This window comes from Callospermophilus lateralis, chromosome 18 (genome assembly GCF_048772815.1).
Source record: "Callospermophilus lateralis isolate mCalLat2 chromosome 18, mCalLat2.hap1, whole genome shotgun sequence".
Classification (NCBI taxonomy): Eukaryota; Metazoa; Chordata; class Mammalia; order Rodentia; family Sciuridae; genus Callospermophilus; species Callospermophilus lateralis.
The window spans coordinates 55,596,597-55,617,509 of record NC_135322.1 but is presented as its reverse complement, the minus strand read 5'-3'; the positions used below and the strand labels follow the sequence as shown (position 1 = coordinate 55,617,509).

General features: G+C 39.4%; 1 protein-coding gene across 6 annotated transcripts; it reads right to left on the bottom strand.

Moving 5' to 3' along the window:
• Window positions 1–2,186: 2,186 nt before the first annotated feature.
• On the bottom strand, window positions 2,187–16,877 carry Zfp1 (ZFP1 zinc finger protein). Of its 6 annotated transcripts, XM_076838799.2 has the most exons (6): window positions 16,765–16,877; window positions 16,218–16,292; window positions 14,459–14,517; window positions 13,698–13,794; window positions 8,268–8,394; window positions 2,187–4,978 (listed from the first exon to the last, which is right to left on the bottom strand). In XM_076838799.2, the coding sequence occupies exons 5-6, from the start codon at window positions 8,308–8,310 to the stop codon at window positions 3,903–3,905; spliced, it is 1,119 nt and encodes a 372-aa protein (XP_076694914.2). In that variant the 5' UTR covers window positions 8,311–8,394; window positions 13,698–13,794; window positions 14,459–14,517; window positions 16,218–16,292; window positions 16,765–16,877; the 3' UTR covers window positions 2,187–3,902. The 6 variants fall into 6 exon arrangements, with proteins under 6 accessions (XP_076694914.2, XP_076694913.2, XP_076694915.2 ...); XM_076838798.2 differs by lacking the exon at window positions 13,698–13,794; XM_076838800.2 differs by lacking the exon at window positions 16,218–16,292.
• Between the last annotated feature and the right edge of the window lie 4,036 nt (window positions 16,878–20,913).

The following is a 20,913-nucleotide window of genomic DNA, read 5'->3' as shown; positions in this document are numbered from 1 at the left end:
ATTTACATGAATCAAAATTCTCATTTTCTGATCGTGTCGTTAACATACACTCTGAAGGGGTATAGACAAAAAAGTACAGAGTTGGTTTCATGACAGGCAGAGATCACCAATCATTGTCTGGCCTTCAGGATGCTTAGTGTTCCCCCTTAGTGTTCTTTCAGCTCCTGTGTAGCACAGAAACCTGGGGCTCCTGATGTGGGACTGGAAGCATAGAAATGGATTCAAAGAATGGCAGCCTCCAGAAACAAAGGAGATAATCTTATTTTAGTTTTTGACTTAAATTTCAATTTAAGTATAGCTGTGGGGCATGGCCTGACCCGAGGTTGGCCTGCTGGTTAGGTAGGCCTGGACAGAATCTGCTGTATAGGCTGGATCCTGAGTCTGTGGGATTCAGCCTGGTGCTAGGACAGGCCTGGAATGGGTACCAACTTCAAGTCTGGGGCTGCGGGGACTTGCCCAATGCTGGGTTTCATTGGGTTGTATTAGTGTTGGGGTCCAAGGTAAAATCTGGTGCTAGTTCCCTTTTCATCCTAAATGTCTTTCTCACCACACTGGTACTTGGCACTGAGAAAGGGGTATAATGTAAAACAGCCATTCCTGTCCCCTTCAATGTATATATACTTAGTTGTTGCTGGACTTTTGTTTTATTAATTTATTTATATGTGGTGCAATCGAACCAAGGGCCTCACACATGCGAGGGGAGCGCTCTACCACTGAGCCACAATCCCAGTCCGGTCCTTAACTCTTGTGAAAGCATTTTCATGGGAGGATAGTTGTTCAAACCACGGGTGCAGGTCCAGCGCCTGCATGTCTTACTCCATCATCCTGTCTTCACTACCTGTGGTTGATGCCTTGCAAGTTCTGACACTTCTCCCAACCAAGTTTAAATCCCACTGTTCATCACTCAGGTATTTCATACCTACCAATCCAGGCTAAAGCCAATTCTGAGTGTGGCTGGAGGAAAACTCACAACCCTGACAGACATTACATTAAAGATACTGCATCACCCTCCAGTGAGCCTTTTCCACAGCCATACTGTATTTCCTTAGTTTGTTAACTCTTTCAAACCTCTCATGGTACCTCCTCCATCCTCTCCCTCAGCTTGTAACCTTGTCTTCTAACAGAGTAAATAAAAGCAATCGGACAAAACATTCACAAATCTGAGTCATCTCTGGCTTCTCCCTGGCTGATGCTCCAAGTCCAGCCTCTTCCCTAGCACGCTGGTTCTGATCTCTTCTTCCTGGCCCAGACTGTGCTCTAGTCTGTTCTCTCCTTTCCCTGCTGCAGCAGAAATATTTTTCTCTACTGGTCATTCCTGTGAATTGATAAACATAATCCACAATTTCTAACATCTTAAACAAAAATCTCTTGAACCCCTCTCTCTCTTCTGCTACTCATCCATTCCTGTTAAGACAATTCTTTCTCGGGTTTCTTATGGTTTTGCCTCTTTACAAACATAGGCACTAGTGGAGCATGATGGCACATGCCTGTAATCCCAGTGGCTTGGGAGGCTGAGGCAGGAGGATCACAAATTCAAAGCCAGCCTCAGCAATTTAGTGAGGCCCTAAGCAGCTCAGTGAGACCCTGTCTCTAAATAAAATACAAAAAAAAAAAAAAAAAAAAAAAAAGGATTGGGGATGTGGTTCAGTGGTTGAGTGCCCCTTGGTTCAATCTCTAGTACAAAAACAAAAAAATGTAAGCACTAAAGACCTTTGTTCCAGACCATCTTTCAGATTGTGAGAAAAGTGAATAGTCTTACAAGACAGAAAGTTCTCTCTCCAGAGGAGAGAGCAGGAGATTTAGGTTCCCTAAACTCCAGGTTCCTCTAATAACCCAACATATGTGTAGGCATCACATGTCCTGTACTGCATCATCCTGTAAACTAAGGTAAGAAAATGATGCCCTGGCTACTGTTACTGCTGAGTGGTAACTATCTCCAGGCCAAGATATCTTTCATAAGGAATGTGGGCTAGCTCATTTTCCTGCCATCATCAATAAGCTGATGAGTTCCCCAGGGCACAGTGAAAGGACTTCTATGTCCAGGCCCCCCCACCCCACACATATGTATTTCTAGATCTTTATTTTATAAAAACTAGAATACTCTTTCTCTTTCAACATGGAAAAGTTTGATCCTACATTTTTTTCCAAAGGAATACCACATAGCCATGATATATTTTTACCACAATTTATTCAATCATTCCTTTATGATGGTCATTCATTTTTTTTATTTTTTGGTCCTTACCAAAAATACAATATACATTGATAAACATAAAATCTCCAATACTGGCACTTTTTTTTCCCCTTAGAAATAGATTCTCTGGAGTGAGATTCCTGGGTTAAAGTGTGTATGTATCATTAATGTTAAAAGACAGTCACAATGTTTTCCAAGGAGGCCGTCACAATTTACATTTCTAACAGCAGTGTATGAAATTAACTTCTCCCCTGCTTCCTTGTATTAGAAAGATCACAACTTTGAAATACAAAGACGTACTGGGCTATGGATGTCATGATATATTTGCCCAGAAAGTCATTCATTTTCATATGTAGTCCCAACACATCAATGATCTTAAAAAATAGTAGTTTGGTTGCCATTTATAATTCTAATACATGATTTGTGGTGGATAGGGAAAGGCTGAACTTGTCAATGTGAAATCAAGCCTAAAATGGCACATCTTTCATTTATACAAAAAGATAACTTTTAAAATGTTAATCAACAATATATAAGGAGATCACTGCAAAGAAAGTGTTTGTGAACACTGAAAGGAAGTAATAACTTATGCTAGGTCAGGTTCTAAAGGGAAATGTTTTAGGTTGCGTGTGAAACTCAAGTAGAAATGCCTCTTTAAAACAAAAGAATACTGCAATTACTTCATTTCTAAAGTGGATTATGCACATGGAAATTTTAAGAAGCAATGAAATAGACAATTCTTGACTTTTCTTAAAATAAATTATTTTTTTCTCTAAAGTCTTTGAAATATGACTAACATTTATGAGCTACATAAACATCCTATCATTTTTTTTGGCAAGACAATTCATAAAATATTGAGAAACGGGGAAACACACAAAAATACAGGTGGTTTCTGGGTTACACAACATTTTGGTAATTGACATGCATTTGTATGTAAATACCCCACAGAAAAATAACAAGTGCATGATGGATAAGAATATTCTCTTTACATGGTACAATTTCATTCTGTGTGTATACCAAGTAACATAATTCATACCTGTCTCCTTTTACTTTCTAGATATCCTCTTAATTATCTCACATTTGCAGATTTTAATAAATATTTCTAAAAAATCTTCAAACCCAAAAGTGGGTTAAGACTCCCCAACAGTCAACTGTTGAGGAGGCAGTTCAATAAAAATGGTCACACAACTTACATCAGCAAGCAGTAGGCAAAAACACAGGCTACGTGCTACTTTAAAATCTGTTAATATTTCATTTGGAATGCATCCTAGGTTGGAAAGATAATGACACATGATTTTAGTATGGAAAATCTTGTGTTCTAATTATCATAGAGGCCAAGAATTTCAAACTCCCAGTGACCCTTAAATTCACATGTGCAGATTAAAAACGTGTTCTGTGGCATACTCACATATAAATTCCTAGGGTATTATCTCTATATGCTTTTTGCTGCTACCCAGAGTATTCAATTCATTAATTTTTAAAAGCTCATTGTAATACAGTTGGGTATGTCTATCTACAATTTGATATATTCTGATATGTATACTTTACCTGGGTATTATACCCAATTCCTAGTATAATATTCTTCTTAAGGGCTCCTGTATTTTACACACTTTTGAGTTGAGAAATTTTATCTCAACATGAATTCTTCATGAGGTTTCTATCCATTGCAAGGATTTTGGTATACAGTTTTCCACGATACAACTTGGTTGCAGTCTCAGGGTCTATCTCCTATGTGTACTCTCTGATGGACACTCAGTCGGGACTTCCTGCTGAAGGCCTTTCCACACTCGGAACACTCATATGGTTTCTCTCCTGTATGGATTCTCAGATGTAACCTAAGAGTTGACCTCTGGCTGAATGTTTTGCCACATTCAGTACATTCATAGGGCTTCTCTCCTGTGTGAGTTCTCATGTGTATGATGAGTTGTGAGTTCTGGATAAAAGATTTGCCGCATTCACTGCACTCATAGCGTTTCTCCCCTGTGTGAATTTTCTGATGTATGATGAGATTCGATTTCTTAAAGAAGGTTTTTGCACATTCATTACACTCATAGGGTCGCTCTCCTGTATGAATTCTCTGGTGTGTAGTGAGTTCAAACTTTTGAGCAAATGTCTTTCCACATTCGCTGCATTCATAGGGCTTCTTCTCCATATGTGCTCTCTGGTGTACAATGAGGTTTGACTGGTGGGTGAAAGCTTTTCCACACTCGGGACATTCAAAGGGTTTCTCCCCAGTATGAATTCTCTGATGTTTGATGAGGTTTGCCTTATGGGAGAAGGTTTTCTTACATACATTACATTCATAGGGTTTTTCTCCAGTGTGTATTCTCTTGTGACTAATGAGCAGTGACTTAAAGGAGAAAGCCTTGTCACAGTAATTACAAAGAAAAGGCTGAACCAGGTTTTTAATTTTCTGATGTTTAAAAATGACTTCTTTATGGCTGAGGGCTTTTCCACTTTTATTATAATCAGAGTAATCTACTCCAGGGTGGGTTTTCGCTTGCTTCAGATATAGGAGTGGTTTTCCAAAGCCATTGCATTCATCAGCTTGCTTTCTTGCATAGCTTCTATTAAGTAAATCTGAATTATGTTTCAAAGTTTTTTCATATAAGTCATATTTATAGGGCACTTGTCTTAAAGAAACAAAGTCTGTATTCAGATTAAATGTTTTTCCAAAGAGATTATCTCTTTCTTCAACTAGGGTTTGGTTTTTGAGGATTATAAACTGCTTTGCCTGCTCATCTGGGTTTCTGTGGTCCCTCTCCATTTGGTCATCAGCCTTCCACACTTCTAGGATCAAACAGAATGAAATGCACTTTATCAATTCTTTCTATATAATGTCACAGAAGGGGAAGTCTCAACAAATGTGTTATAGGGCTGATTTTTTGTTCCCAGTACAAAAAAAAAAAAAAAAAAAAAAAAAATCCCAGTGCAAACTTTTCCTCTCTTAAATCTTGAAAGGAAAAGACACATAAAACTTGTGCACACCAAAAAGTGTGAATTAACAATGGACATAGTAGCACTAGCAGATGACAAAATAACCTTAAAGTAAACAGAGAAATTGAAATAAAAACAAAGATCAGCAACCAGGGCACAAATAGTATGGAAAAGCTGGCAATTTCAGGAATAAAGGAGATTCACAGTGTCCTCAAGAACACTGAATAGTTAACAGAGACCAAGAAAATAAGTAGATGAAGATGTTAAGTGGTGTACCAGACAGATGAGGTTAGTAACTGACACTTTAGATTACTATGGTAAGATCAGTACTGGTCGCATGCTTCTTGGTTTTCGTCGTCCTCCTCCTACTCTGCTCCTATAAACCAAAATAACTTCTTGAAATCAGCATTTCTCATAGTTTGCAGAAACAATCCTATTTTAGAACTCCGTCTTTTTGCAAATGGATGGCAAGATCCAGGAATTCATTCTGTTGGAAATAGAAAATAAACCCAGATCCTTACAACAGAGTCACTCACACTCGTTGCTATTGCTGGGTCTACTGCTGTGTTTGTACTGAAGTTGTTGGAGAATGACTGTTTTTACCCCTATAGTGTTTTTCTCCTTTTAAGATTGCCCTCCTTTAATTTGAATATTAAAGATTGCCCAAACTTGACTTAGGCCCTTAATAACCTTTACTTTTATCTTGTGTATTAGTGGTTATTCCTAACTCACTTGTGATTCTGCAACCATTTCATCCAAGATAACGAAGTCTTGTAATGAAAAATTTATCTTCTTTAAGGCTATGACACCAATTTCCATGAGCTAAAATACAGAAGTCGCCATTCTGACTGGCAGACTGAGAATGCCAATGCAAGAGCAACTGATTATAACACCAAAAGTATCTAAAAAAAAAAAAAAAAAAAAAAAAAAAAAAATGGGGGTGGGGTTTAAGCAGGTACCCCCCAAACAAAACAAAACACAACTTGAGTTAATCCGAGACAATAAGCCATCACCTATAGGACAGATAGGATATAAAGGTGACTTCTAGTACTAATACTGACCCCAACTGAATAAAAGGGGCAACTATAAAATTATTAGACATTTCAGTTAACACCCAGGACTATTTTAAGACTGGTGAAACTGGCCTGCTTAATGTTTAACCCAAATCCTGGAGACTGAAGTCAAGGAAGTAAAAGGATAAGGAAAAAATAGCCAACATTTTGGCCCTTGCCCTCTTAAGCCACCCAAAACTCGGAACAGTGGGCCCTACAACTCCCTTGAGTCAAATGACCTCCCAATCAGGGGGATCAAGAGGACCCTAGAAAACAGGAAGCCAACTTGTGCACAATCTGCAAAAAGGAAGGTCATCACTGGAGAGGGAAATGTCCCTGATGCTTCCAAGAGAAGTCAAATGTGGTCAGCAAGACCCTGACCCATCCTGGCAGATGGCACAACTAATGGTAGAATAAAAGTTAAAGGAGCCAAGAGGCTTCTCATGAATTCCCAAGAGTGATCCCTAATAAATCTCAGCTGACTCTAACAGTAGACAGAAAAAAGGTCAGTTTTGACCAGCTTGGTCTTAAATACCTGGCAGAAGAATATAACCAGAATACAGCCATACACGGACATTTAGAATATAAAACAATGGTTCTTTTACCTTAGATTTACATCTGTGTCAGTCCTCCTGAAAGTAAGTAAAACTGGGAGGTTATAAAGGAAGGGTTTTTATACAGGAGTGCCTGAGAAATATCACAAGAAGCACTGTCAAAGTCACAAGTTTGTTCTGAGTCAATATGAAACATATCTGTGCTTTTCTTTTCTTTTCTAGTATGATTATTATGAACTGCTGCTCAGATTCCCCTTTTGGAGTTTGCAATTCATCACTTCCAGCCTGGTGGCTTGATTTTCATCAAGACCTAGAAAGAAGACAAACTTCAACCAAGCTGGAAAGGACCTTACCAAATGCTCCTAATCACCATGGCTATCGGAACTGCTAAAAGAGGGAGAACTCATTACCATAGGTCATTTCCACCTCAGAAAGTTAAAATATCTAGGATGGATGGCAATGCCAAAGGGTACAAAAATGAAAATAAGACCAAAAGGTATATAAAGAAAAAGGGGGACCTGTGAGAAATAGTTTGTTCGTCTATTTTTAGAATATAGTATTTAGCCTTAATTGGGATATAAAGATCCAATTGTAGCCATTTTTAACTAGAGCTCTTCCCTTTGTCTGCCCCAACTTCAAAATTAGCTAATCATAAATTATAACCCTGAGCTGCTCCCATCAGAGCAAGGGGAAACACTATGTTGGGGATAAAAGCAGATCGACTGCCTGCCCAAGTGCACTGCTAGCCAGGTTTGGTGGCACACTGTTATGACAGAAGTAACATTTGCCTTGCTGACCCACTTTTGAGTACGTTTGATATCTTATGGCGACTCAATATTTCTAAAAAGGCTGACATTAAAATAGCTTAGTCTTATGGGGTTAACAGACATACCAGAAAATTAGGAGTTAAAAGATGTGCCTTATTAATTTTATAGTTATAAGGTTCATCAAAGGATGAGAAGTTGAAGAATCAGCTTGGAGTCAGTAGAAATACCAAGAAGTTACAAGCCAGACAAGATAAGGTCACTAAAATCAAACCCACTGAAACAGGATGATAGTTTGCTCTGATCTAAAAAGATTATTAGGGACTTTCCCAGATAAGAACAAATCCAGGTGGTGAGGGACAAACACATGCATATAATAGTTGTAAAATAGCCGGCAGAATTACCTCATTAGCATAGAATTAAGCTGGCAATAAGACAGTCCCATCAAGAGGCATGAAGAGCTCAGACTAAACTAAAACCCTACCACTACACGTGATGGCACCAAAAGACTGGGCCACTGCCTACCCTGAAGATGCCATAAAAGCTGTACACCTTTGTCTTCTGTTTGAGCCAGCCTGACACACTGTCAGGTGTCTCCCTTCTTGCTTAAGCAGAAGTTCCAATAAAGCCTTGCCTGTGTGTTTACACTCTTTTGACTGGCTCTCATTTCTACAAAGTTGAAAGTTCACTATCTGATATAAACACCACATAATTATTCAGAAACTCAATGCTACTAGGCAAACAGTGGGATACATCTGAAAGCTGTTCTTACCCACTGAAAGTAAGTTGCTATAATTCTCCAGCATCACATCCATGTATAGAATCCTCTGAGAGGGGTCCAGTTGCTCCCATTCCTCCTGGGTGAAGTCCACAGTCACATCCGTGAATGAAACTGATCCCTGAAATTGCATATTAATCTGAAATGATCATGTTTTGGTGATGTGGAAAGGATATATGAAAACTTATTACCATGTTGTAAGTTACCCACCATGAAAATTTACAAATAATACCTATGGTACATCTTGTTTACTATATTTACTCCAAAAATATGTGGTTAAGATCCCTGTATCTTTGGCACTATCATATTTGATAGATATCTAACAACAAAAGCTGATTCTGCTGTTAAGATATATACAGGGAGCCGGGCGCAGTGGTACACGCCTGTAATCCCAGTGGTGCAGGAGGATTGAGAGTTCAAAGCCAGCCTCACCAACTCGGGAACACCCTGTCTCTATTAAAAAAAAAAAAAAAAGAGCTGGGGATGTGCCTTACAGTGGTTAAGCACCCCTGGGTTCAACCCCAGGTACCAAAAAATATCTCTCTCAGTATATGACGTTACCAGGGTAGTTATGAAACTCACATAAACATTAATTTTGTAGTAGCAAACTATTAAAAAGTTTTGAATATTGAAAAAAACAGGAGGATTTCTAGTATTGAAACAAATTGTCAGCTACAAGTAAGGATCTCCCAACCCCCTTCAAGCCATAAAAATAATAGAAAAAAATTTTTTTTGTACTGGGAATCAAACACAGGGGCACTTTACCACTGAGTTATACTTTGGCCCTTTTTATTTTTTCTTTTGAGATAGGGTCTCCTGAAGATGCCCAGGCTGATCTGTGATTCTCCTGCTTCAGCCTCCGGAGTTGCTGGGATTATAGACATGCGCCACAACATTTAGCTTTGTAGCCTGATTTAATAGCCAATTAGATACAGTTGAAAAGATGGTTAGCAAACTGGAAAATATCAGTAAAAAATATCCAGACTGAAATAAATACAAAAGGATCAAAGGATGGAAAATACATTAAAAAGTCTAAAAGACACATAAGTTAAAGGGCCTAACATAGTTGCTCTTGGAGTTCTATTTTAAGAGGTAAAATATTTGAAGAGAGAATGGCTGAGAATTTTTCAAAACCATTCACAGCAGTCCACGGTTTCAAAAAACGCCACTAATCCCAAGTAAAGTACAAGAAACCCTACTTTTGGGCACATCATCATAAAACTGCCAAAAATCCTAGAAGAAAAAAAAAGTATTACCTTCAAAGGCACGATAAAACTGATGGATTATTTTTCAAAAGAAATAATGGAAGCCAAATGATGGAATATATTCAAAGTGCTGAAAATATTTATAATGACAAGCAAACATTTTCTAGAAAGGGTCTAGTAAATATTTTAGATTTTTGCAGGCTATGTGTAGATCTGCTTAAACGAATCAATTCCACCATCCTATCACAAAAGCAGAGACAAGATATAAGCAAATGGTGTAGGTATGTTTCAATAAAACTTAATTTATGGACACTTGGCATCTGAATTTCATATCAGTTTCAAAGAACAAAATGCTATTCATTTAATTTTATTCCCAACCATTTAGAAATGTAAAAACAGGCCTTGGCTTGTGGGTTATACAGGACCAGGCAGCAGGCCATTTGGACAATGGGTTTGACAGCCCTTGCTCTGAAATGATGACTGGAACATAATAAGTGTGTTAGGTGGTACTTACCCTAGGAGGGCGCGGTGGCGCACACCTATAATCCCAGCATCTTAGGAGGCTGAGGCAGGAGGACTGCAAGTTCAAGGTCAGTCTCAGCAACTTAGTGAGGCCTTAAGCAACTCAGCAAGACCCTATCTCTAAATAAAATACAAAATAGGTCTGGGGATGTGGCTCAGTGGTTGAGTGCCCCTGGGTTCAATTCCCGGTGCAAAAAAAAAAAAAAAAAAGATACTCCAGAAGAAGAAAACTAAACCTACCATGAGTCAATTTGATGCAAAAACAATAGCAAATCTGTAAAATATATTAAAATAAGCAAACATGGAGTGGGAGAAGATGTTAAATAATAAGCTGTAACTCATTTTTGGATGCCAGCAACTTGGGAGTTGTGGCAAGAAGAAAATATGTTTGGGAAGAAACAATTAAACTGATTAAACTGTCTTTAAAATATGTATTTAAGCACGTTTTTATTACCTAGGGGCAGATTGCTTGGGGGAGCCTGGCCCAAATTCTTATCTGTACTTGGTTTGTTTTGTCTTGAACATATGCAGATGATTAACTGTCCCTCCTTTCACACCAGGCTGAATTGGATCAGATGAGAAGACACTTCATCTCACAGAAGGGTTCTGCTTTAATCTACTCCTAAGAGTTAGCCATTGAGCAGAAACAGGAAACAGAACATCCCACTCCAATTATATTCCTTTCGGACACTCAACACTTGATCTTCACTTTGACCTTGCCAGATGTACCAACTGCATTGATTTCTAGGTTTCCTTATGTTTCTCATGAACTGGAAGATTTTTGTTCAGTAGTAGCAAATTTCTAGACATGGCTAGACTTGTGGTACTAGGTTTGCTTTGAAAGCACTGCCACATTGCTTCCAGTAGAGCTGTATCATTTTACACCACACCAGGAATACATAAGCTAATGCAGTGTGTGTGTGTGTGTGTGTATGTATGTGTATATTTTTGGTGCTGGGGATTGAATCCAAGAGTGTCTAACCACTGAGCCCCATCTCCAGTCCTTTTTATTGAGACAGGGTCTTGCCAGGTTGCTTAAGGCCTCTAAGTTGCTGAGGCTGGCCTTGAATTTTCGACCTCCTGCTTCAGCCTCCCGAGTCATGGGATTACATGATAGTGCATGCCATCATGCCTAGCTAAGCTAATGCAATCTGAAAAATAATTTAAAAACCCTTAAAGGGTTGGGGTTGTGGTTCAGTGGTAGAGTGTCTGCCTAGCATGCGTGAGACACTGGGTTCAATTCTGAGCACTGCACATAAATAAATGAAAAAAAAATAAAGGTCCATCAGCATCTAAAAAAAAAAAGGGGTGGGTTTGTGGCTCAGCGGCAGAGCACTTGCCTAGCATGTGAGAGACCCTGGGTTCCATCCTCAGCACCACATAAAAATAAATAAATAAAGGTATTGTGTCCAACTACAACTAAAAAATAAATATTAAAAAAAAAGCAAAAAAAAAAAAAAAACCCAAAAAACCCAAAATTTAAGTCTTGGGGAAGGGCACACAGGTGCATGAAAGGACATCTTTTAGATCTTACATATCTGAAAGAAAAAAAAAAACTTCCACCAATCAAAATTTTGATTAGGCAAACAAAGGCAATATTAATTCTAGTTACAATTTTTCAAAATTCAATTTTATACTGATTAGGGATACACAAATAAGTGGCAGAATCTTTTATTTTTAAAAATTTTTTTAAATGTCGATGGACATTTATTTATTTATTTATTTATATGCAGTGCTGAGACTTGAACCCAGTGCACACCTGCTAGGCAAGCGCTCTACCACTGAGCCACAGTCCCAGGTCAAGTGGCAAAATCTTTAAGAAAAGCAAAGGAATGATTAATAAAAATGTTGAGAAAATGGCTATCTACCAGGAGGATCTATGGAATGTATCATAAAGTACAGATAACGTGGGCTGGAGTTGTGGCTCTGCGGTAGAGCACTTGCCTACCATGTGTTAGGCACTGCACTTGCCTACCATGTGTTAGGTACTGCGTTCAATTCTCAGCACCACATAAACATGAATAAACAAAATAATGGTATTTGTCCATCAAGATCACAAGTTCAAGTCCAGACACAGAAACTAGCAAGGTCTTCAGGAATTTAGTAAGACCCTGTCTCAAAATAAAAAAAGAAAAGAGCTGGGGATATAGCTCAGGGATAAAGTGCCCCTGGGTTTAATCCCTAGTACTTAAAAAAAATTGTTATATCATTTTATTATATTGCTTTGAACATATTTTACATTCCAGGATTTTAAAAATCAGGGGAAAAAAAGAATGAAGAAGTTTTCTATGCTCTAATATGGAAAGAATTCAAAATAATTTTTTTTTGTTGTTTTTTTGGTACCAGAGAATGAACCCAGTGTGCTTAACCACTGAACTATACCCCAAGCCCTTTTTCGTATTTTAATAAGAGATAGGGTCTCACTGAGTTGATTAGGGGCTCCCTAAGTTGCTGAGGCTGGCTTGTGATCTTCCTGCCTCAGCCTCTAGAGCCACTGAGATTACAGTTGTGCACTACTATGCCTGGCAAAAGATATGTCATTCAATGATTTAAAAAAAAAACAGAGAGAGAGAGAGAATGAAAAAAATAAACCAGACTGGGAGAAAATCTTCAAAATCATATCTGATAAAATACCTAAAATAAATAAATAACTTTTCTTTTTTTTTTTTAAAGCAGTACTCAGAATTGAATTCAGGGCCTCACACATGCTAGGCAAGTGCTCTACCACTGAGGTACATTCCCAGGCCCTAAAAATAACTCTTAAAACTAAACAAAACAAACAATTTAATTAAAAAAAAAATAGCAGATCTGAACACTTCAACAAAGAAGAAAAATAAATGGCAAATAAATACGTGAAAAGATGCTCAACATTATACATCATTAGAGAATTGTAAATTAAAACAGGATACCACTACACATCTATTAGAATGGCCCAAATCCAGAACACTGACGACATGAAATGCTTGTGAGGTATGGAGTAACAGGAACGCTCATTCATTGCTGGTGGGAATGCAAAATGGTAGGGCCACCTGGAAGACAGTTTGGCAGTTTCTTACAAAACTAATCATATTCTTACTATATGGTCCAGCAATCACGTCCATAGTATTTACTCAAATGAATCAAAAACTCATGCTGACATAAAAACCTGCATATAATTGCCAAAACCTGGAAGAAACCAAGATGTCTTTCAATAGGTGAATGAATACATAAACTGATTCACCCACACAATGGAATGTTATTTAGTGCTAAAAAGAAATGAATTATCAAGCCAGGGAAAAGTGGAGGAACCTTAAATGCATATTCAAGTAAAGGAAACAAATCTGAAAAAGTTACCTACTGTATGAACACAACTATAAGGCATTTTGGAAATGGCAAAACTAGGGAGATATGACAATCAAGAGATCACTTTTGGCTGGGGCTTAAGGAGCGGGCAAGAGAAATAAACAGAGCACAAGGGACCTAGAGGTAGTGAAACTATTTGGTATGATATTATAATAATAGATACATGTCATTTTACATTTGCCAAAGCCCACAGGATGTATAACACAAAGAGTGAACCCTAATGTAAACTATGGACTTGAATTAAAGTATCAATATAGACCTATCAATTTTAACAAGTATACCACAGTAACTCAAGGTGTTAATTCGAATAACATTAAGAATGAAACACAAATAAACTGGGTACAGTAGTACACACCTGTAATCCCAGCTACTTGGGAGGCTGAGGCAGGAGGATTGCAAGTTCAAAGCCAGCCTTGGTAACTTAGCAAAGCCTTAAGCAATTTAGTGAGACCCTGTCTCAAAAAATAAAAAATAAAAAAGGGCTGGGGATGTGGCTCAGTGTTTAAGTGCCCCAGGGTTCAATCCCTGATATCATAAAAACACCACTACCAACAACAACAAAACACACAAAACAGTCTGATTCACATGCTATGCTATCTTATATCTCTACCTCTATTTATACTTGTGTAAATATGTACACATCAACTCTGGAAAGCTACTCAAGAAACTAATGGCAATGGTATCTGTGGGACATAGAGGAAAATTTTAAATATACATACTTACTGAGTTCACTGGCATCATATTACTCTGGTTGGAAAAACAAAATATATGCCATAATACTCTGCACTTTCACTGAAGAATGCTATAAAGTAGCAACCCTGGACAAACTGATAATCTGATTAATTTTGATTGTTTCTGGGGATGCTATCCAAAACATTGTCTACATCAAAGCCCATAAAATTGGTTCAGACCTAATATAGAGGACCAAGGGATTAGTATTCATAACCAACACAAGACATGTAACTCAGTTTGCTATTTGGCTGCTGGCATTGATCACTTATTCTTATCATGTTTTCCTTGAGTCTAACTCATTTATACTTTTCAGACATTTTCTGGATTCATATAAAATTCCACAAATGCAATGAAAAACAAGTAGGGAGTAAACAAACAACTCACCTGGGATTTGTTCATTTTCTGAAGTATTTGGGTAAAAGCTGCGAATTACAAAGGCAGAACTGGAATAGAAAAAAAAGGAAGATATTGTTATTAAACATCTGACCTGCCTCAACCTTCTTAAAATATCTTATTCAGAAATCCCTACACACCACCTGGGAAAATACCACCTTTTTTAAAAAATTTTTTAAAAAATATTTATTTTTTTAGTTGTAGATGGAAACATACCTTTATTTTACTTATTTATTCTTATGTGATGCTGAGGATTGAACTCAGAGTCTCGCACATGTGAGGCAAGCGCTCTACCGCTGAGCCACAACCCCAGGCCACGAAAATACCACCTTCTAGGGATAGTCTCTTTGCCTCTTCAGATGGAGCAAAATGGATCACAAGGGCAACACCCACCTTCAATCACACATTAAGAGACCTAAAATGGCAAGACCAAGACAACCCACCATCAAGAGGCAAAGCCATCAATAGAACCCTTAACTTTAACTGAAATTACCAGAAAAGGAATTTAAGGCAACTATGATTCATACGGTAGAGGCCTAACTGGAAAAAGACAGATGACGTGAATGAAAAACTAGGGCATTTCAGCAAAGATGAAAACTGCAAGAAAAAAATTAAATGAAAATGCTAAGAAAAAAAAGCAAATTAATGAAGATGAAGGAATCTTTCAACAGGTTCATTAGCAGATTCAATAGAGTTAAGAGAAGTTTCAGTAATTTTGAAGTGAAGTGACATCACATAATAATGAATGTATCATATCATCAAGAAAATGTAATAATTTTAAATGTATCTGCACCTAAGAGCCATGCATGCAGCTCAGAAGGCTGAGGCAGAAGGACTGTCAGTTCAAAGCCAGCCTCAACAACTTAACAAGGTCCTAAGCAATTTAGTAAAACTCTGTCTCAAAATAAAAAATAAAAAGGGCTGGGGATGTGGCTCAGTGGTAAAGTACCCCTGGGTTCAATCTCTGGTATGTATATATAAAAAAAGTAATGCATCTGACAAAAGGAATTTAAAACACAGGAAGCAAAAATTGATGGGCTGGGTATGTGGCTCAGCGGTACAGCACTTGCCTAGCACATGGGAGGCCCTGGGTTTGAGCCTCAGCACCACATAAAAATAAGTAAATAAAATAAAGGTATTCTGTCCAACTACAACTAAAAAAATAATTTTTTTTAAAAAAAGAAACAAAATTTGATAAAACTGAAATTTAAAAATAGGTAAATGCACAATTATAGTTAGATAACTCAATATTTTTCTCTTAGTAACAGAATAACAAAATCAAAAAGCATGTAAGGTTACAGAAGAATTGAACCACATTATCAACCACCCTGGCCCATACATATTATCTACTTAAATAGACATAAAACATTCACCCAGAGACAGACTATAACAAAGAACTGAAACTTATATAAAACTCTTGTACAATCTCTAAGTGGTGAAGGCTCCTTCCTGGGTGCTATAAAAGGAGACAGCAGTAATTCCAGCCAGATGTAGTGCACGCCTGAAATTTCAATTACTCAGGAGGCTGTAGGATCTCAAGTTCCAAGCCAGCCTGGACAACTTAGCAAGACCCTGTCTCAAAGTAATAAAAAGGGCTGGGGGTACTGCTCAGTGATAAAGCGCCCCTGGGTTCGATCTCCAGGAGCAAAAAGAAAAATAATTTAAAAAGTAGAAATTCAAAGCTCGTGCATGTCAAAAAACGACCAGTGCGCAAAGTCAAAATACAAATGAGAAAAACATCTGCTCTTACATCACATAGTACCGGCTGGCTGGGTGACTTTCGGTGAATCACTTCCCTTTCCCGAGCCTCGGCTGACACTGAGCCCTGCATAACGGAAGTCCCAGGGTGGACGTGAGGACCCGAGCCTCTGCCGAAACCCCCGCCGGGGGAACCCCGCCCGCCTGCTGCGCGCGCCGCAGGGGACCGCAGGCGGGGCCAGGTGCGCCGGCCCCGCCCCTCGCCGCCCGCGCGCGCCCGCGGGCCTTCCGGACTCGCTCCCGCGCGGCCCGAGCTCCTCGCCGCCCGTCGGAGGCGCGTCTTCTGACAAAGGGAGAAGGCGAGCCCTCGTTGCCGCCCAGTCCCGCGCTGTCCTAGCCCTCCCACGTCGGGCCAGGCGGGCTCCCGCGGGCCCCACCCAGAGGAGGGCGCCGGACATCCCGGGACACCTCCCCGAGGGTCACTGCAGCCCTCGAGTCGCCGAAGTTTGGGCTCCCACCCCGCCCGGGCACGAACCCATCCGTCATCTCCTGCCACTCGGCCCCAGCCGCGCACAGCTGTCTGGCAGCTCCCCTTGTACCTGGCAGGGCGCAGCCTCCACTCGGGGGCCCCGTGCCACGCCGGGTTACGGCGTGTAGCGGTGAAGAAGCGCGGAGAAGGGGACCCTGTCACCCACTCGCGGCTGGAGGTGGGGGAAGGGCACCTCCGGCGCGCTCGCAGCACTGCTCATGCGCAGATAGAAGGGCCGCACGCCGTTCCCAGGGTCCTCCGATGGGTGGGACGCTGGGCTTCGGGACTACATTTCCCATAAGCCTCCATGCCTCGCGGTTAGGGACTCTCGGGAATGTCTACACCGTGTTTAGAGGATCGGTTGAGCGCTTTCCAAGATAATCCTTTGGCCTGGTCAATTCATTTCTCCCAGAGCGGGGCTGTGAATTAAGTCCACTTCCTCCTCCAAAACACAAAACCTAGCTTCTTAAAATTACACCAGCCGGTCGGGGCACGGTGGCGCATGCCTGTGATCCCAACGACTTTGGAGGCAGAGGCAGGAGAATCGCAAGTTCAAAGTCAGGCTCTGCAATGTAGCGAGGATACAAGCAGCTTAGCCAGACATTGTTCCAAAATAAAAAAGAACTGGGTATGTGACTTAATGGTTAAGCACCTCTGGGTTCGATCCCCAGTACAAAAAATAAAAGGGTAGGGATATAGCTTAGTAGAGTGTCCCTGGAAAAATAAATTAATTTCATTTAATAAGCTATAAGCAAGTCCCACCAGATGGAAATCAGGCCTTCAACACATAGGCTTTTGGGAGACATTCAAGATCCAAACTATGACAGTGTTATCACTGAAACAATATTGACTGGCTGGATCTCTTGAAAGGGTTCTTGGAGACCTAAAGATCTCATTTCAAGCATAATCACAATACCTTACTGTAAAGTCCTTGCTTAGCTTCTGGGTGGCCATCCTAAGTAACAGCCACCATTTTCCTGCCAAAGGGCGTATTACCACTCCCTCAATCCCACCCTTAATCACCCACATTAGAACCTGCCCCTCAAATCCCTGAGCCTCCCCCATTAAAGCCCCAGAATTCAGCGTGTTGCCTCTCTCCACTTTGCAGGGATGTGTCTTTATTTGTCAGCTCTGACAAACTCTCTCATGTGCATCTATGCCTGGTCTTGGTCTTTCATTTCTTGCTCGCCCTGTTCCTGCTTTCTCACTTTCCTTTCACTTGCCGCACATAAAAAATGAACAATATTTCCTTAATGTTACTCAACTATCTAGTTGGTGTTTAAATTTCCAAATTCTTGTAATAAATGTCATATTCCAAATTTTTAAAACTCAAAAATGCTTGCCTGTAATCCCAGCTACTGAGAGGCTGAATCAGGAGGATCACAAGTTCAAGCTCATCCTGGCTAACTTAGCTAGACCCTGTATCAAAACAAAAATAATATTGAGTGCTTGCCTAGCATGTGTGAGGCACTGGGTTCAATTCTCAGCATTACATATAAATAAATACAAAATAAAGGTCCATCAACAACTTAAAAAAATTTAAAAGAAGAAGAAAATAAAAAACCACACTGAGGGCATAACTCAGTGGTAGAGTACTTAGTATAAGAGAAGCCCTGGGTTCAATTCATAGTTCCACTAAATAAATAAATAATTCAAGAACAAAGGGAGGGGAGAGAGAGTGAGTTTGGATAACAGGTACCAAAATACCATTAGGTAGGGAAAATAAGTTCTAGTGTTCTACATCACAGTAGGGTGACTATAGTTTGCAACAATTTATTATATATCTTATAAAGAACTGGAAGAGTTTGAAGATTCCCAACATAAAGAAATGGTAAATGTTTAAGGAGAAATACCAGTTACTTTGATTTGATCATTATACATTGTATACAGGTATTAAAGCATCACCATGTACTTTGTAAATGTACCAACTGTTCCCATATAAATATAAATAATCATGGAAAATACAAATTTTAAAAGTAAAGTTTAAAAACTCAAGATCCAAATATACTGCATTTATTTGATGTCTTTTAATATAAAGTTTCCCCCTGCAAAAACAATCAGTTTTTCTGAAGAATGTCCACCTGGTCTAGGTTTTTCTGATCATGTATTTTTATGCTATGGTTTGAATGTACCCTCTGCCCCAAGTTTATGCGTTGGAAACTTAACCTCCAGATCACCCTTAAAGGGTGTATTTAGGTCATGAGGGCTCCACCCTCCTGAGTGTGGAGATTATGAGAGGACTTGAGGCTCAAATTCAATCCCTTGCTCTCTCATGAACTCTCTTGCCTTTCTCCTATTTACTATGAGATGACATGGCCAGAAAACACTGGTCAGATATTGGCACCATGATATTGTACTCCCCAGCCCCCAGAGCAGTAAGAAATAAATATATTTTTTGGATACTGGGCACTCAACCACTGAGCCACATCCCCAGCCCTATTTTGTATTTTATTTAGAGGCAGGGTCTCACTGAGTTGCCTAACACCTCGCTTTTGCTGAGGCAAAAAAAAAAAAAAAAAAAAAAAAGAAAAGAAAAAAGAAAAAAAAGATCATAGGCCTGTGCCACCACTCCTGGCAAGAAATAAATTTCTACTTCTTATAAATTACCAAATCTGGACTGGGGTTGTAGCTCAGTGATAGAGAGCTCGCCTTCCATGTGGAAGGCACTGGGTTCAATTCTCAGCACCACATAAAAATAAAATAAAGGTATTGTTCCATCTACAACTAAAAAAAAAAAAATACATAAATTACCAAGTCTGCTGGGCATGGTGGTGCATGCTGGGAAGCTGCTCCAGAGGCTGAGGCAAGAGGATAGGGAAATCAAAGCCAGCCTCAGCAAAAGTGAGGCACTTAACAACTCAGTGAGACCCTGTCTCTAAATAAAATACAAAATAGGGCTGGGATGTGGCTCAGTGGTCAAGTGCCCTAAGTTCAATCCCCAGTACCAAAATAAATAAATAAAAATAAATTACCAAGTCTGTGGTGTTCTGTTATAGCACTACAAAACATGCTAGGCCAAATTGTTAGTTTTCTGTTCCTTTATGTGAACTCTGAATAGAGAAGGTCAGTTTTTAAGAATTTTTGGTCACACCAGACTCAATGGTGCACCTGTAATCCCAGTAGCTAGTGAGGCTGAGGCAGGAGGAACGCAAGTTCAAAGCCAACCTCAACAATTTAGTGAGGACCGAACCAGAGGAGCTAATCCTATAAGTAAAAGGAGGGACTGAGGGACTCCCAACAGCTGCTGAAGCCCCTTTTGCTTTGGGGAACTCCAGCCTTCCTTCCCTGCACTGTAAGGATTGCTCCATCTCTGTCTACTTAAAAAAAAAAGAGGAAACTGAATGCAGTAAAGTCGCCACACTGAGACACTTGATTTTACATCTTGTTCACCTGTGGGGACATCTATGGTGCCACTGGTGTAGGAGGCATAATTAAATGGGAGTTGGAAACTTGGGGAGATTTTTCCCTTATCTAGTCTGTCTGTTTTAAAGGTTCCGGTCTGTCAGCCATAGTTTGGAGCTCCTTTCTGTCTGTCTGTCTGTCATTGTGTCTTTGTTTGTTCATGTGACCTCAAGCAACAATATATGTAAACTTTATAAGATGATATTTAAGAAACAAAAATAAGCTTCAAAATTAGAACAGTTTTCTTAAGATCTATAAAGATTTATAAAGAGCCCTGCCTTACCTGAGATAAGGCTCTGCCTCCCATCTTAATACATGTCAGAATGATTCTACAGCAGGCCAGACTTCAGTTCATTTAAAGTTATATTAAAAAGAGTGATTTTTTTGCTAAAATTTCTAGGATCTCAAATAGGGGTTATAATATAACTCAGTCAAAATCGAAGATAGATATTATACAAACTAAATATGTTTTTTTGGTTTATTTTTTTAAAGAGAGAAGGGAGAGAGAGAGAGAGAGAGAGAGAGAGAGAGAGAAAGAGAGAGAGAGAGAGAGAGAATTTTTTTTTTAATATTTATTTTTTAGTTTTCGGCGGACACAACATCTTTGTTTGTATGTGGTGCTGAGGATTGAACCCGGGCCGCACGCATGCCAGGCAAGCGCGCTACTGCTTGAGCCACATCCCTAGCCCCACTAAATATGTTTTTACTCTGGTTAGTTTTATTTTGTATTTTCCTTATAAACTGTCTAAATATTGCTTGTTAATGTTTTACAGAGGTATTGCTTCAAGAACACACAACCTGGGTTAATTTAAGATAA